Genomic DNA, 16552 nt, shown 5'->3' on the forward strand with positions numbered 1-16552 from the left:
ATCAGGCAGGTAATCTCTTAAGTAAATGACTTAGGTTTCATCTTGAACACTTACTAGCTACAATTTACTTATCAATATCCTAGCATAAATCACAAACCATGTGCAACATATTATTTGAATGCGAACAATCATTATGAGCCACATGCTGACAACACCACGATTGTCATGGAAGATGTTAGTAATACATTGTCTAATGATTACTCGATTGAGACTTAGACTATGAGTGGCCAACTAATATTTTAAATTTTAATACCTCTAGTGAAGTACGTTTCAGTAGGCCTCTCGTGAATTAGCTCGAATGGCTATCTATGCTAAACAGAATGCCCTAATAATTTAAGTATTATAATTTATTATGTTATTTAAAATTTGTTTCAAAATCTTAATATTGGAATTATCATTGTGCAGCTGCTAGATAGCTCAAGTGCTCAACTATGGACGTAGTGCTCCACACTTGAGGACGATGGCATTTCAGGTGTTACCCCACACGACATCCTCTAGTGGCTGCGAATGTAACTAGAGTACACTCAGGTTGATGCACAACAAACCACGCAATCATCTTTATTTTTGGATCAATAAATAAATTCATTACCAAGGAGAAGAAGATACAAAGGGAAAAGGGGAAGGGAAAGGGGCCAAGGCCCAATAAAAAAGAGACAACACTAACAAACTGACAAGCCTTTGCACAACACCACAAGATACCACCACAAAACAAAACTATCCTTGAGGAGTGGGGGAAATAGTGGAAATAGGAAGGCCCCATAAGACAACAATGAGCATGTTCCTTAGGGTGTGGCAAACGATGCGATGACAGAGGGATCTCAACTTGGAGCTGAGGAGCTGACATCGAAGTAAATAGCTTTCCAAATCATGTAAAGGAGCGAGAGTTGGAAATCCATCTACGAAGATTTCTCCCCATCCATATATGGTTAATGGCACAAAAGGCTAGCTTGCCCATAGTATCATAGATAGATGCCCCGGCAAAGGTCATGTTGATCCATATCCATTCTCTGGCAAAGGGGAGGATGATCCTTCTAAAAGGCCAATACTTGAGAAGGACTCTCTTCCAAACAGAGGAAGAGAAGGGACAGGAGAAAAATAAGTGATTGACATCTTCATTACCATTCCAATAAAGATAACAAGAAGAGGGGGACTAGAATATGCCAATAGATGAAGAAAGACTGCATAGGGAGGCAGTTGGAGATTGCCTGCCAAGACGTAAAGCTATGGCGAGGGATGTGACCTTTGAACCAAATGATGTTTCTCCAAGGAGCTAGAGCACCTTTGGATCTGATAAAGTCCCAAGCAGAGGCGAAAGTGAAGGTTCAAGACGAAAAGTGAAGCCATACAATCTTGTCTTCTCTACCCCTCCTATGACCAGGGGAGGGGAGGGGAGGGAGAGAGGACCACAGATCAAAAAGGGGGGAGAAGAAAGGGGGGACCATCCATTATCAAAGATGATGGAAGCAATTGTGGCAGATCGGCTCAGGCCAGAGGAGTATATGGGCCAAGGGGAGATTAATGTATAGAGGATGCCTAACGGATGCCAGGGGTAACCAGAGGGAGGTTGAGGACCATTGCCAATACAGGAGATGGCAATCAAAGCTAGAGATCTCAGCCCAAGGATCGTCCTCCAGACCCATGAAGCATCCCCAGAAGAGGGAGCCGACCAACTAGAATTAGTTTTGAGGGGAGAGGAATAGACCTGAGACACCCAAATGTTGTTATGTTTGGAGGCAATTTTCCAAAATAGCTTGAGAATCTCCACAGAGTTGGCTTCTTTGATTCTTCTTAACCCAAGAGCTCCCTCACATATGGGGAGACAGACGGTGGCCCAGGGGGTTAGGTGGAGGATTTTGGAGGAATCAGTTCCTTTCCCCATAGCCTTGATTGAAGAGGAGGGAAAGGCAAAAATTCCAGACCAACATAAGTATAAGGATTGAAGCATAGATCTAATCGAGGTGAGCCGGCCCACATAGGACAGAAGCTTGCCCCTCCAAAGTTAGAGCTTTTTTCTCAAGAAATCAAGCATAGGGGAACAATGATGGGCGGTCATCCTAAAAGAGATGACAGGGAGACCCAAGGGAGAAAGTGGCGCCAAGGAGGTGGGCTTATGTGGAGTCAGATGCACCAAAAAGGAAGAGAATGGATTTGAGAAGGTTGACACAAAGGCCCGAGAGGTTCTCAAAGAGATGGAGGGAGGACATAACGGTAGAGACGAATAAGGAGTCAACTTTAGAGAAAATCATGAGATCATCGGCAAAAGCAAGATGGGAGAGCATAATGGCTTTGAATTTAGGGATCGGGGAGATGAGATGGAGATCAATATTAGATTAGATGGAGCGGGAGAGAACATTGAGGCCAGGGAGAAGAGGAAGGGGGTAGGGGATAGCCTTGACGAATGCCAACGGTGAATGAAAAATATCCCGCCAGGCTACCATTAACCAAAACCGAGAAGCTAGTGGAAGAGATGGAAGAGTGGATCCAGTTATGCAAAACTGGAAAAGTTAAGTGTATATCCAGATTTGCATAACTATAATCATTATAATATGAAGTTGAAGTGATTTCATCTCTAATGTCCTTTTGCATATGTCATTTCCCCCTCCTTCATTCACTGGATTTACTCCTACATCTCCACTCCCCGTTTCTCTATTCTGGTCAATGGCAGCCGTACTAATTTCATCTATAATGTCCTTCTCCATGTAATTACCCCCTCCTTCATTCACTAGATTTACTCACGCATCTCTACCCCCTGTTTCTCTGTTCTGGTCAATGATAGCCCCGCTGGGTACTTCTCCTCTGCGGTCGGTATCACTTAAGGATGCCCCTTGTCCACCTTCCTCTTCTGCTTTTCCCTTGAGGTCCTCTCCCATTCCATTCAATCCTCAATTGACCAGCATCTCATCTCTCTCATCCCCAAATGCAAGGGTCTCTTATTCACCCATCTTGCTTTTGCCAATGATCTCATGATCTTCTCCAAAGTTGACATTTCCTCCATCTCCAGCATCTTGTCCTCCCTTCTCCCCTTTGAATCTCTCTGGGCGTCGTATTAATCTCCTCAAATCTAGCTTCTTGGGTGTCTCCGACGCTGGTAGAGACCAGTTGCTTGCCCTTTCTGGCTTCTCGTTGGGATCTCTCCCCGTCAAATCCCTTGGGCTGCCACTCATCTCCTCAAGGCTATCCTGCCACTATTACTCCCCCCTTTTGGACCTTATGATGAAATAGCTCCAACTTTGGAAAGGTAAGCTTCTCTCCTATGTTGGTTGTTTGGCTCTCATCAAATTTGTCCTCCATTCCATGTAGCTCAATCAGTCTGGCATTTATTCTTCACTCTGTCACTACAATAGACATTGACTCCCTTCGCTGCTCCTTCCTTTGGAAAGGAGCAGAATCTTCCAATTTCCTCCATCCCATGCCTTGGGCTAAGGTCTGCTCCCCCATAGCAGAAGGAGGCCTCGGTCTGAGGCAAATCAATAATGTTAGCTCAATTGGTATCTTCAAACTTATATGGAAAATTGCCTTAAAGCATAACCAAGGTTCAAAATAGCAAGGTTTCAACCTGGTATCGACCCTCAGGGAGACTGAAATTTCAGTCAAAATTTGGGAAATTTTGAGGAAACCAAGGAAATTTTCTGTGTTTGGTGGAAACTTTGGTTTTGACCCCCAAAATGTGTCTTTTTTTGCCTGATTTTTTGTGCCCTATTTTAGACATTTCTAATTCATTCACATAATTAGTTTCATGGAAAAAAAAAAACCTAAAGTCATACTTGTGGTGTTGACCAAAGTTCGCTATCTTACTTTGAGTCGTTGACTGAAACTATACTCATAAGTACATATATAAGTTACTAACTGAAAATGTGAAATACATTATTAAAAGTTTAAAACAAATAAAACATAATGTAAAGGATCTAAAATAAATAATAACATTACATAATTATAAGTTATCTCTCCAGTCTCAAGTCTCAACACTCAACACTCTACACTCAACACTCAACACTCTACACTCAACACTCAACACTCAACACTTAACAGCCAATTCCAAGTAGTGTCTAGGGGGTTTTAGTCCACGAGCTGCATACCACTGCAGATGTCGTAGCCGCTCCTCTGAATACAACACATTTGAGTCTCATGACATGTTTTGGGCCCAATTTTTTTCGTAGTCAGTCACTGCCCATCTATAAGATGCATCATCAACATCGGCTATGTATCCTTGCCTAGGGAATGACTCAGTCACAATGATAGGATGTGGATGTGGCACACGAGTTGGGATGGATACCCAAAGATACTATCAAAAAAATATGACCCACCACCTGAACTACCCTCGTGTCCAAATGAAGTAGAAGATCTACCACATTGTCCAAACCCACCTCCACATCCAAATGAACAAGTGCTCTCGACGGATGGCAGATAAGGTTTGGGGAAGACGGGATTCACCTTTTTGGTCCAAGCTTCCTTCCTTAGGTAGATTTACTATGAATGTGCAAGATCCAAGCTTAGAAAGAAGATTTTATGGCACAAGGACAAAATCTTAAGTGTTTTCCCGAGTTCCCCACTTCATAGAGAAGAATTAGGGGGACAGGGTCGAAATTTTGAAATAAGAATGCTTGTTTTCCCATTTAAGAGGATTTGCTGGCTCATTGGTCCACTCGAAAATTCCCACATTTCGAGGAATTTTCCTCGATACTGATTGAAACCAATGACTTTAAAAAGTCACATACATGGTATTTGGTATTGGAATCCTTTAATACCATTGAAATGTGGGAAATTTCTACAGTATCGGTGGAAACCTTGAACCATGAGCATAACAATATTTGGCTCTCTTGGGTCAATTCTTTTTTTTTTTTTTTAATAAGAGAACTCATTAACAAAGAGGATAAAAGAAAGAATACAACAACTCCCAAAGGGGAGAGAGAATCAAAGAACAATCCCTCAAGAGACAAGTGAGGGAGTCCGAAGTAAAGGGGGGAGAGGCCCCAATACAAAATGATATGACTATTCCTATGGAAAGCAATACAAGTTGAAGAAACACGAAAAATCTTTCCTTTTACATCGAAAGAGATGGATTCCCAAATCTACCTCAGAGGGCGAGATTTGGAGGTCCATTTCCTAAGGTTACGCTCCAACCAAATCTGCCTCTTGGGCCTACCCTTATCTTCTCATGAGGGACTCTCTCTGGACAGTGCCCCCATCTTATGCCTCATAGATCTGCCGTAAAATTTTCAGTGCTAGGCCTATTGCCCTTGGTGCGATTTCCTATTCTATCGGGATGGCTCCTCCACTTCCCTTCGGCTGGACCCTCGGCACCCCTTTGGCATCTTGCCCTCCCTGGTCCCCCTAGATCGATCTACTCTTTAGGGTTGAGTAGATTGGCCAAGGTTGATGACATCATGTCTGCCATGAGTTGGTCTCCTCCCTCCTCTCCCCCTCCTCTTATTGATCATTGGTCCTCCCTCCCCTTATCCCTCTTGGACATTGTGGTAGGGACAGGGTCCTCTGGCTCCCCTCCTCCCAGGGATTGTTCACTTATGTCTCTGCTTGGGATTTATTCAGTCTAACAGTCCCATTGTGCCATAGGGGAACATCATATGGTTCAAAGGCCACATCCCTCGCCACAGCTTTACTGTCCGGTGAGCCATCACCAACTGCCTTCATACCTAGTCTTTCCTCATTTACCCGTGCATTCAGGTTCCCCTCTCCTGTTGTCTCTATTGGACTGGCTTTGAAGATGTTGACCACCCTTTTCTCTCTTGCCCCTTTGCCTCCTTTTTTTGGAAGAAGGTCTTCAACTCCTTTTGGCCTTCCCGTAAACCCATCCTCCCTTTATCTCGAGAATGGATTTTGATTGACATGACGTTTGGAAGGTTTTCTATTTGCAATTCGATTGGAAGTTCCCTTTTAGTGCCAAATTAGCCACATCTAGACAGAGCGCAATCTGAGTAGATGGACTTCCAACTCCCGATCTTATGATAAGATTTGGAAAGCCATCTACTATGATGTGACCTCCAAGCTTAGTTGTCTTCACCATCGCCCGGTTAGTGATATACCCCAAGGAACAGACTCATTTGTTGCTTCCTAGGGCCTTCCCTCCTCCACCACATCCCCCCTATGATGTATCCCTTCTCTTAGTCAGGCTTCTGGCCCCTAGTTGTTGTCCCCTTCACTAAGGGCTTGTTCCTTATGGCTCCCCCTGCTTCTCCTTTGTATAGTCTTCCCCCTCATTATGAAGATGAAATATTTAGAGTTGGAGAAAGCAGGGGATGACATAGATGTCAACCCAACCAACATCAACTACATACTTGACGAATAAGATCCAACTGATACAATCATAGAGAACAAAAGAAGTGACTCATTTTCCCCCCTCCCCTCCTCCTGATCCCTTCCCCTTGACCTTCTCAACAAATTCATCCATGATCATCTTCTTCCTTCCCTCCATTCCATTCCCTCTAATGATGAAAAATCATTAGAGAATTGGAAGAGGAACCGGTTGATGATGATGAAACATAAGCACAACCCCAAATGAGAATAACAATAGCTCTGATGATCATTTAATTAGGAGGGCAAGGTCAGGTACTCCATATGGAGGAACCCAACAAGATAGTGATGATGATGAAGGTGGTGTTGTTGGTGGTGGTGGGGTTTCATAGTCTTATGAAGGGTTACAGTTCACATGTGAGGTAAGTTATATGCATGCAACCTAAGGTATGGATCATAGTGCTCTCCCACAGACAAAGTCTTACGGTCAGAAGGGTAAACATCCCCTCAATCCAAATGACAGTTGTGTGCAAATGAGGGGCATGGAGTCATTGAGCATGAGTTTGCATCACGTTGGTGCTTCATCAGGCCATGGACAATATGTTTCTTTAGGATTTTCTTCGGGCTATGGATATGGGGCTTTTCAGGGTATGGATATTGTGGACATAGTCAGGCACAACCACAACTTAATACTTTACCAGCATTGGCCCCTCTAAACCAGGACATGAGATTCTACCATGAGTGGGAGAGACATTACAATAGATATTCGACTGGGGTCAATATTATGCCTATGCTCGACAAGTGCACAACATCATCCTAGTCACTCATATTCCTGAAGACCCTCCCAACTATGAGTTTGAACCACCCCAACACTCTTAGTGGGACTCATAAGAGTTGAAAAATATTACATGTAAAAAACCTCATCTTTTATAACAATTTTAATTGAATGCATAGTTATTATGGCGGGAAGGCAACCAAGGCATTTGAGGGTCTTTCAAAGCGTTTTGGCGATAGGACGAGCACAAGGAATCTCCTTATCAAATAAAGCATTCTTTTTTTTTTTTTTTTTTGCACAAATAACATATTTAAAATTATAAAATAATTCTACTTATATGCTAAATAAAGGTCAAACATTCATACCAATGCAAGATATTCATCAAAAAAACAAATCAATAAAGTGAATAAAAAAATTAAGTTCATCTTTATCATAGCATATAATATAACTTCGAAACAACATTATGAATGTAAAGAAAAAAGGCTGTTAAAATAGGTAAGTATTTATTATACTTACCTCTATGATGCCAAAATGAGTGCCTAAGGTCATCTACTATATTTCTATTCATATCAATCTAATTAGGGCTGCAACTAAGGTCAGTATTGCTAGAATGGAAAGAAGAAGAATGAAGGAAGAGAAGAAGGGATTAAGGGAAGAGGAATAGAAAGAAAGATAGAAGAAAAAACCTATGAGAAAGATCTCCGTTCAATAGCAGAGAACCAAGAAGAAGAAGAATAAGAAAAAGAGTAACTTGCCAGAGCCAAAATGGCCTAAGGAAAACTCACCGGAGGAAGAATCACTAGAGGAGAGTCGCCAAAGCTGGAACCGACAGAGGAAGGAACATCGATGTTGCCCTAGTTCTCCCAAATGACGAAGAAAATAACCAAAACGATTTTGCGATTTGTGATTTAATCAACTAAAGTGTGGTTTTTTACTTTATATAGATTTGATCCCATAGTTCTCAATTGTAAAGAATTCCCATAGACTTGCCAATCACAACAAAAGATATGAAATCTATGATAATACATTTAAAATAAATAAAAAAATAACAAACAAAAACATAAAAGGTGTGTGCCTTGGTCATAAGGCGTCATAAGGCATTGTCGTACGTGAAATCCATAAAGCGCATGACTGCCTTAGCCTACCCATACCGCCTTAACACCTTAGCGATGCCTTAATAACTATGATTGAATGCACTTCTCTCTCAATATAATGTTCTCCATTTTAGTATTTATGCATGGTACATATTATATATTTCTTTTATACTGTGCTTTTATGCAAATGTATTTCGATCATAGTTGTCACGGCACTCAAGGCGTTGAAGGGCTGCCTAAGCGCTCAGTCGACAAGGCACCCGCTTGAAGGCAAACAAAGTGGCCAAATACTATTTTTTATTTCACTCTTTTCCAACATTATTTAGCATGCTACATAGACCTTGTATCATCAAAATCAACATTAAGCCACATCAAGTCATCAAAATCCACACTAAGCCACATCAAATCATCAATGATCAACTTTAAGTCACATTAAGTCATAAAAGATCAACATTTAGAGAAATGCTCTCATTCTATAATAAGTTTTACCAGTCAAATGATTTTATTTTTACATGAGACTTTTTGTATTAGGTATAGCACAAAACCAACTTTCCAACAAGTCTAAGACACTTAAATCCGAGTTGTAATGACAAAGTTATGTTCCGGTCAAACTTATTTTAAAATGCGCGACTATTGCTAAAATTGCCTAAGTGAAAATAATTTTAAAGACATCAAAACAAAAGATTATTTTATGGGACTTTTGATTTTTAGCAATGTTTTACCATGATAAGATTTTCAAAATTGAGAAAAATCCCAGCATTTGAAAGTTGAAAATCGCCCTCTACAACCAAAATACAATTTTTGTTCTTGGACTGAAAGGTTAACTTTTTATTCTTTTGGAATTTGATTTTTAAATTATATTATTGGATTCAAATAGGGGGTATTCGCTTATTTATGAATCAAAATCTTAAGCATATGAATTAAATGATATATGGCATAAATAAGTCCAAAAATATAAGGCGACATGTAGTGGAATAAGGCGACAGTCGCCCCGGACCTAGGCAAACCGCCTAGATGCCAAGGCGGCAATGCCTTGACAACTGTGCTTTCGATTCATATTTTGACTAAATTTATGTGTATCTTGTGTATCTCGAACACGATACATCTCTTAAAATGGCCTGACCGATACGATACCCGATACTTTAAACCTTAGGCATTAGTATGGAGAATGGAATTCATGGGGAGCAGTGATGTGCACCGTCATATTGATATGGCACAGGGTGTCATTTCTTAAATCTATGGGGAGCAAAGTCCAAAGTCAAACTACCATTTTGGGTGTGATTTCTTAAATCTAGTCCCTAATCTTTCCATTGTATTTAGAAGGCCTAAAATAGGCTTCCTCTAAGTTTCAGGAACTAAATTGGCCATATGGCCACCGAAACCCAACCCGAAACTTTCTGAAAAAAATACATGATTTCGGCCGAAATCTTGGTTCAGACTAAGATATCCTGGTTTCAGGCCTGACAAAAACCTCAAACGATGGCCAAAATAGAACAACCAACAAAAGAGAATTTCTTATTTGTCGGCAAAGCATCAAATCCTTGAGGTGCCAGAGAGCAAGCATATTCTTTGGTCATTAAGTGGATCATAAAATACCAACCTACATATCTTTTAGCAGCAGTTCCGCTCAAAACAGAAAAAAAAAAAAAACACCCTGCATCTATAGGTGTTGTATATCTGCAAATATAAAAGCACAATTTAACAATCCAAATAAGTGCTTACATAACTTTACCTCTCCCAAATTTCTTGCCGTCAGGATCCATTAGACCAAAGTAAAATGAGCCATCTTTATCTGGATATGGAAATAAACAATGGTCAGCTTTATAACCTCCAAAAAATGTAATTGTAAGGATATATCATATTCTACCAATATATATATATATATATATATATATGACTAGGATAATACATTAGTGTGACATCTATCAAAACAGAAAAAGAGATTCTGCATATTATAAAATGCAAATGGCTCCTAATGTGCTGAAGAGCAACTTGTATGAATTATCAATTCTCGGACTGTCTATGAGATGCCGTACCTTGGCTCATGTAAGTGGAGCCCATAGTTATTAAATATGCATATCATTTGCAAATACTTAGGACCATACCGAAATTCTGAAAAATACATATTGAATACTGTAATTGCATATTTGATACCCCATCCATACTGTTCACAAATGTAGGGATTTAAGTCCTATATGGGATGAGTGTTAGTTTCTATTTTAGTAAGTTGTATTCTATATTTGTAGTGTTTCTAGAAAGTTGGAGCCACCGGACAAGTGTCCTACACTCCATCCCCCAGTTTCTGTTCCATTAAAGTTTTAGAATAGTTTCTATTTTGAAGAAGACTTGAGTTGTAAGGGATTCTCCCTACCATACATAAGGTTCTCCCACTATGCTTATTTCCATGAAGTTATAAATAAAGAGTAGAGGATAATACCCACAACCGACAACTTGAACAAATTGTTAAGTTTATGTTAACTAATTCCTGTGAGATTCAGAACTCCTTTGCTTAGTGGGATGCGAAGGTAGCTTGATGGGATGCCACTGGTGAGATGCTAGACAAGTTCTAGGTGGGAAGCCTAGTTCATATCCTCCTCCTCATCCCCCTATATTATATCTTCTTTCTTATTTCTTCTCTCTTTTCCCATTGATTCCTATCACTGATAGCAGTATTCTGCCATAGTTTGAACCTTGTGGCAGCACTATTCCTTGCCTTGTTTCTAGTATTCTTTTATTTACTATTTTGCACAACACTTGCTATTATGTTTGCACTACTTTCTAACTCCTTTCTCTAGTTTATATTTTGGTTCTAGTCGCTAATTTGTGAGTTATTTACCCTTTTTCTCTAGTTTCTAATTCTGTTTCTAAATTGCCATTTTCTATAATCACATTCCATGTTGGTTTTCCATTTTCTATATTCATTTTCCATGTTGATTCCCCAGTTACTGAATCAATTCACTCACTTTCTATTTTGACCTCTCTTTCTACCATTGGTTCTGGTTCAATATTTAAGGATTTATTCTCCTTCCCTGTAACTCCTACCATAATTTTGGCCACATCAGACTTGTCTCCCCTCTGCTTAATTAGATCATAGCTGCTATTTTTGGTTCATATGCTACAAACGATCCTGGAGTTACATGAGGTTCTCAAACCCCAATCCTTAAGTGATTACTGTATCCCATTAATAACACCCCAGAATCACCTCTTCATCCAGCCTGCTCTAATTCTTTGTGCAACATCAAGAATTAAACCAATCACACAGTTGCAAAAGATACAATACTCCAGAATCACCTCTCCACTTCATCCACCATGCTCTCCCCATAGCACGAGTTACCAAGTTGAAAAGGACATATAAGAATGCAAACAGAAACCATAGAAAGAACTTCTTAAAGGATTGGAACAGAACCACCGGAAATGGAGCATATTCACTCATCATAAAAAAATTGGCAGAAAACTTGGGATAAGCCAGTAGTGGATTTAAATGCTATAAAAAAAAAAAAAAAGTAATATCGGCTCATTCAACTTTCTTACACTAGCATATCATGATGTGTGCACGGTAGGGAGAAAAGATAAGATAAGAAATAAAGAAACAGGATAGGGGAGAAAAGGGATAAAATAGTTAGAGCACTTGTTTATCATTCCAGTATACTTTCCTTCATCTAATACTTCAACATATACGCCTACAAGTAGTTACTTAACTCCATCCCTTTCCCCTATAACTTTTCCTTCCACAATTATCCACTGATAATAATCCCCCACAATTCAGATCCAAATCCTCTCAAATTGTTGCATCGTCCAGTGCACTGCTGTGCTTCCTCCAGCACTGGACACCTGTCCCAAGCAATGTGGATGGTGAGAATGAGGAGAGAGAATGGACCTGCAAAACCTCTACCCAGATCCACTACTATGAAACACCCCCTCCGACACTTTCCCTCTTTACATCTGAAATCGAAAGGGGAAGAAAGAGACTTAGGTCTGTTCTCCAGCAATCGATTGTGAGCCAGTGCGGTGTCCGGAACAGCTGCTGTCGCTGGCGATTCCAACTTCTTCTCCGATGGAACCTGTCAATCCATTGCAGGTTCATTTTTCTGCAGGCATCCCTTTCCACAAACAGAAAAATCTCAAAAGCTGGAGGCAAGGTGAAACAAAGGCCTCAGCTAACGGGGAAATAACCCGATCCCTAATCAAAAATAGCAGAGAGACTTGATTAATGAATTTATTGAGTGAAATATTTTTAAAAAACGTGGGGAAATTTGATATTTAGCCATAGTTCAGGGGAAGGGAGTGATAATTCCTCAAAAGAAAATTTTTAACGCGTTTTTGCTAACAATGCTCCTGCCCTGCACTTTGCGAAACTACCTGTACTTTGCCGAAACTAGGTGTGGATGGACGATATATTTATTTATGAATTCTGATATGTTAGGTGCATGGATTGCAAATTTGGAATTCTGATATGTTACGAGACTAAATTGAACATTGCTTACGTCAAGTCAATTCACGTGGAGGGAGTTAGGGTAAGCAATGTACATGCTTAGCCGATCCCCATTTAGCTGCGATCCAGATCCTCTGTCTCCAACATTGGTCACCTGTCCAGGTAACATGGATGGTGAGGATGAGGAGTGAGAATAGACCTATAAATTCTACTCGGATCCAGTTTCTGACCCAGGTTCACTTCTATGAAACACCTCCCCGAGTCTTTCCCCCTTACCATCTGAAATCAAAAAGGGAAGAAAGAGACCTAGGTCTGTTCTCCAGCGATTGATTGTGAGCCAGTGAGCGTTCGGAACAGCTGCTATCGCCGGCGGTTCCAGCTTCTTTTCCGGTGGAAACTGTCACTCCATTTGCAGGTTAGATTCTTTCTCTCTCTCCCGCTCATCTTTCTCTCTGTTTTCCCTTTTTTTTTTTCTCGTTTTCTTTATGGCCACCGAGGAATCATCTAATCCTGGTTGTCGAAGATGGATATATCAAAATAAAGCCCCTTTTGGGTTTAAAACGTCAAAACTAAGGGGTGTAGCAAATTGACAAGGTCTTATAGGGGCTGGTTAGATGAAAACTTCAAAATCAGTTTGGGGATTAGAGCCTTGATTGCAAGTCTGAGTGACTGGACTGGGGTGAAGTAAGACTTCTCTAAACTTCTCTCACGAATCTTATGGTGTATGGATGCACTGCGGTTTGCCTAGCAAATGGTTGGTAGAGTGGGGGGTAGATGGTGGTTATGGAATTGCGTATGAATCAAGAAGCGAGTCAATTTGGGTACTAAAACTCCTTTCTGGGATGATACGTAGTAGTAGTAGTATTGTTGAATTTTATTATCTTTTCCAAACTTTTATGATTTTGTAGCTGAGAAGAAAGGTTTGCTTGTTGTTTTCATGGATAACAGCCGGCCAGCCAGGATTCAAATGATTGGTTGCATCTTAAGGATAAATTGAAATTACTGGAGATGCAACTTGTCCCTGATCTCCTGATGATCTTTCGTTAGCTTCAATTACAATGTAGTGGACAGAAGGATTAGGAAATGGAAATTGGAACCGTCTGGTTATTTCCTGGTTGTTCTCCAGGAGAGTGAATTTGTCAGAATTCTGCAAGAACAGCAACTGGCAGCCTTGAACAGTCTTCTCAGGTGGATCGAGTGGTCCATTGGTGGTGTAGAACAGGTCCTCCAAAGGTCTTGCAAAACAGATTCCAGATGCAGACAAAATGGGGGATCAATTGGGTTCAAGAGAGAAGCCTCCTTGCTGGTCGATCTCAAGAACAGAATAGTCTTTGGCTGAAAGGCTGTTATTGAGTGAATACTCTTTGGCTGAAAGGCTGTTATAGCAGAGAGACTTGATTAATGAATTTATTAAGTGAAATATTTTAAAAAACGTGGGAGAACTTGATATTTAGCCATAGTTCAGGGGAATGGAGTGATAATTCCTCAAAACAAAATTTTAAGCGCATTTTTGCTAACAATGCTCCTGCCCTGCACTGTGTGAAACTACCTGTACTTTGCCAAAACTAGGTGTGGATGGACGATATATTTATTTATGAATTCTGATATGTTAGGTGTATGGATTGCAGATTTGAAATTCTAATATGTTACGAGACTGAACTGACCATTGCTTACGTGAAGTCAATTCACGTGGAAGGAGTTAGGGTAAGCAACGTACATGCTTAGCCGATCCCCATTTAGCAGCGATCCAGATCCTCTATCTCCAGCATTGGTCACCTGTCCAGGCAACATGGATGGTGAGGATGAGGAGAGAGAATTGACCTATAAAATATAGCAGAGAGACTTGATTAATGAATTTATTAAGTGAATACTCTTTGACTGAAAGGCTGTTATTGAGAGGTGAGATGCCTAAAAACTTGAGGGGTGTGATACCCAAAACCTAAGGGGTGAGATACCCATTCCATTATTCTCTTTCACCCTTCTCAACCCTCCATCTGTTATATTTTCTTTTTCTTATTTTCTTCTTTGTTTCAGTTTGTGAGAGAGTGTGAGAGTGATTGATCCAAAATCTATTTTGAAGTAAAAAAGTGCCAATACAACTCAGATTGGAAGTAGCCAAAATGGTGGATCAAAAGCAGCCCACTGGCAGGATTTTCTTGTCCATCGATTTCTTCAATATCTCCCAGACCAGCAGGGTTTTGCCCTAGGCCTTTTGCGGTTTTATTGAGGCCATCAGGGACCCTCTTCGACCAGGAGTTAAGGACTGTTGAAGCCCTCCAGAGGAAGCCGCAGAATTTCTCCCTTGCTCTGTTGAAACCTTAAATCTGTCAGGGACGATTGTTGGTTCTGTCATCCTTTCTCAGGTTTGATTCAACCACTGTTTAGGAACCTACAGCAGTATTCTGTGGGCTCTTTTGACCAGGTTTGACAGTCCAAACATCCATCCACTTTGTAAACTAGCTCTACATTACCCCCCCGGACCTCACACATGCGGGAGCCTCGTGCCCCGAGTACATCCTTTTTTTGGCCTTAGAAACCAGAACCATAAAGTATATCCTCTTCTGCTATAGTTCCTCTAAGCACGTAAAAAGTGAAGAAAAAGAAGTGAAACCACGATTCCAAGCATGATCATCTGTAGGCTGTAGCAGACCTGCTAAATGACACATCTCATTTGAGCTCAACGATGCCAGGGCTTGCTTTCAAACCCTCATTATCTTCAAACCAACCCTCAATGAAAGTCTTTGAATGCACCAATATGGAATAATATGATTCAGATTGGAGGATCTTAAAGAGCAAGGAAAAGGCTTAAAATGAAATTGTAAGAAGTGGTTTCTATGGATAATAAGTACGGCATTGAAATTTGAATAGAGTTGAACGTCGATTTAGGGTTCCATGTAGCATACCACGTTTAATTCATATAAGGCTTAATATGAGTTTTGAGTTAATGTGGAATTGCACAACAACTTGCAGTGCACAAAGTGAAATCAATGAAGAAATAAACCTAGAAACACAACCGGCTAGGTAGAAGTCAAAGTAGCTATTTGGGGAAAATTATGAATTCTTGTAGTGCATGGAACACTGAACTCAGGGTAATTGGGTCTGGTGGTATAGAGAACGGTGGTGAATGATTGGAATAAGGACTGGAATGGATTCTACTAGAATTGGGAAGGAGTGTATCAGTAAAATCACCTCATGGGAAGGAGGACTTGGCCCCCACACGCAGGGGCATCTGCCTGCATGACGTGTCGTGCTCGTGGGGGCGACCCTTGCATGCTAAGCTCACTGTGCAGGCTCGCTGGGCTGCCTGGGTGTGCGGCACGCACCTAAGCCAGTGTGTGTGGCCCTACAGCCTGCCATGTGAGCTTAAGGCTAACTAAATTCTTGCCACCTCATATACATACATCCCAAGCACCTACATGATTATACCATACCATGCATGTCTCGCACCATACCTATAAGGCTATAACCATACATCCATCATATCCACGACCTTGAAGCACATCATCATCATCATCATCATATCACGTGATCCAATCATCTGAAACATGCTACTGGCCACCTCATTAGAATGCCCATATCACCACTGCAGTACACACATCATCAGTTGTCTGTTGCCAACAATGACAATACCACCACACACTTTGTACTAACACTACCAGTACTGCCACTGCCAATCTACCATAAGTCTTAACAAGAAGAAGAAACGTAAACTTGCTTCTGCAGTCATGATTGGACAAAATTCTTAGCTAACTAGTAACTCGTCATCATGAGTAGATAAATCCATAGAGATTTGTATCGACCATTTCTCTAAAACTGGTTTTAAGCTAACCATCAAAAGAAGTATCCAATATACTGTAGCAAGTACTGCTATTAAAACGGATGTAGGACAATCAATTTCAATTAGCATTTACCCAACCAAAATAAAAATTATTAGCACACAATAAAGTAGGAGCAATATGTTGTAGACATCCAACTCTCACTCCATGGAGATGATTTGGAACA

The 16552-nt window shown here is 40.7% G+C and overlaps 1 protein-coding gene across 6 annotated transcripts in view; it reads right to left on the reverse strand.

Annotated features, from left to right (window-relative positions):
• The window catches only part of LOC122058937 (mediator of RNA polymerase II transcription subunit 19a), a 44462-nt gene that overhangs the window by 26682 nt on the left and 1228 nt on the right, over positions 1 to 16552 (reverse strand). For all 6 annotated transcript variants that reach the window (XM_042621682.1, XM_042621660.1, XM_042621676.1 and 3 more), the window contains exon 3: positions 9851 to 9910. In XM_042621682.1, the coding sequence (XP_042477616.1) occupies positions 9851 to 9910 (60 nt within the window). The remainder of the gene's footprint in view (positions 1 to 9850; positions 9911 to 16552) is intronic.

This window comes from Macadamia integrifolia, chromosome 2 (assembly GCF_013358625.1).
Source record: "Macadamia integrifolia cultivar HAES 741 chromosome 2, SCU_Mint_v3, whole genome shotgun sequence".
NCBI lineage: Eukaryota > Viridiplantae > Streptophyta > Magnoliopsida > Proteales > Proteaceae > Macadamia > Macadamia integrifolia.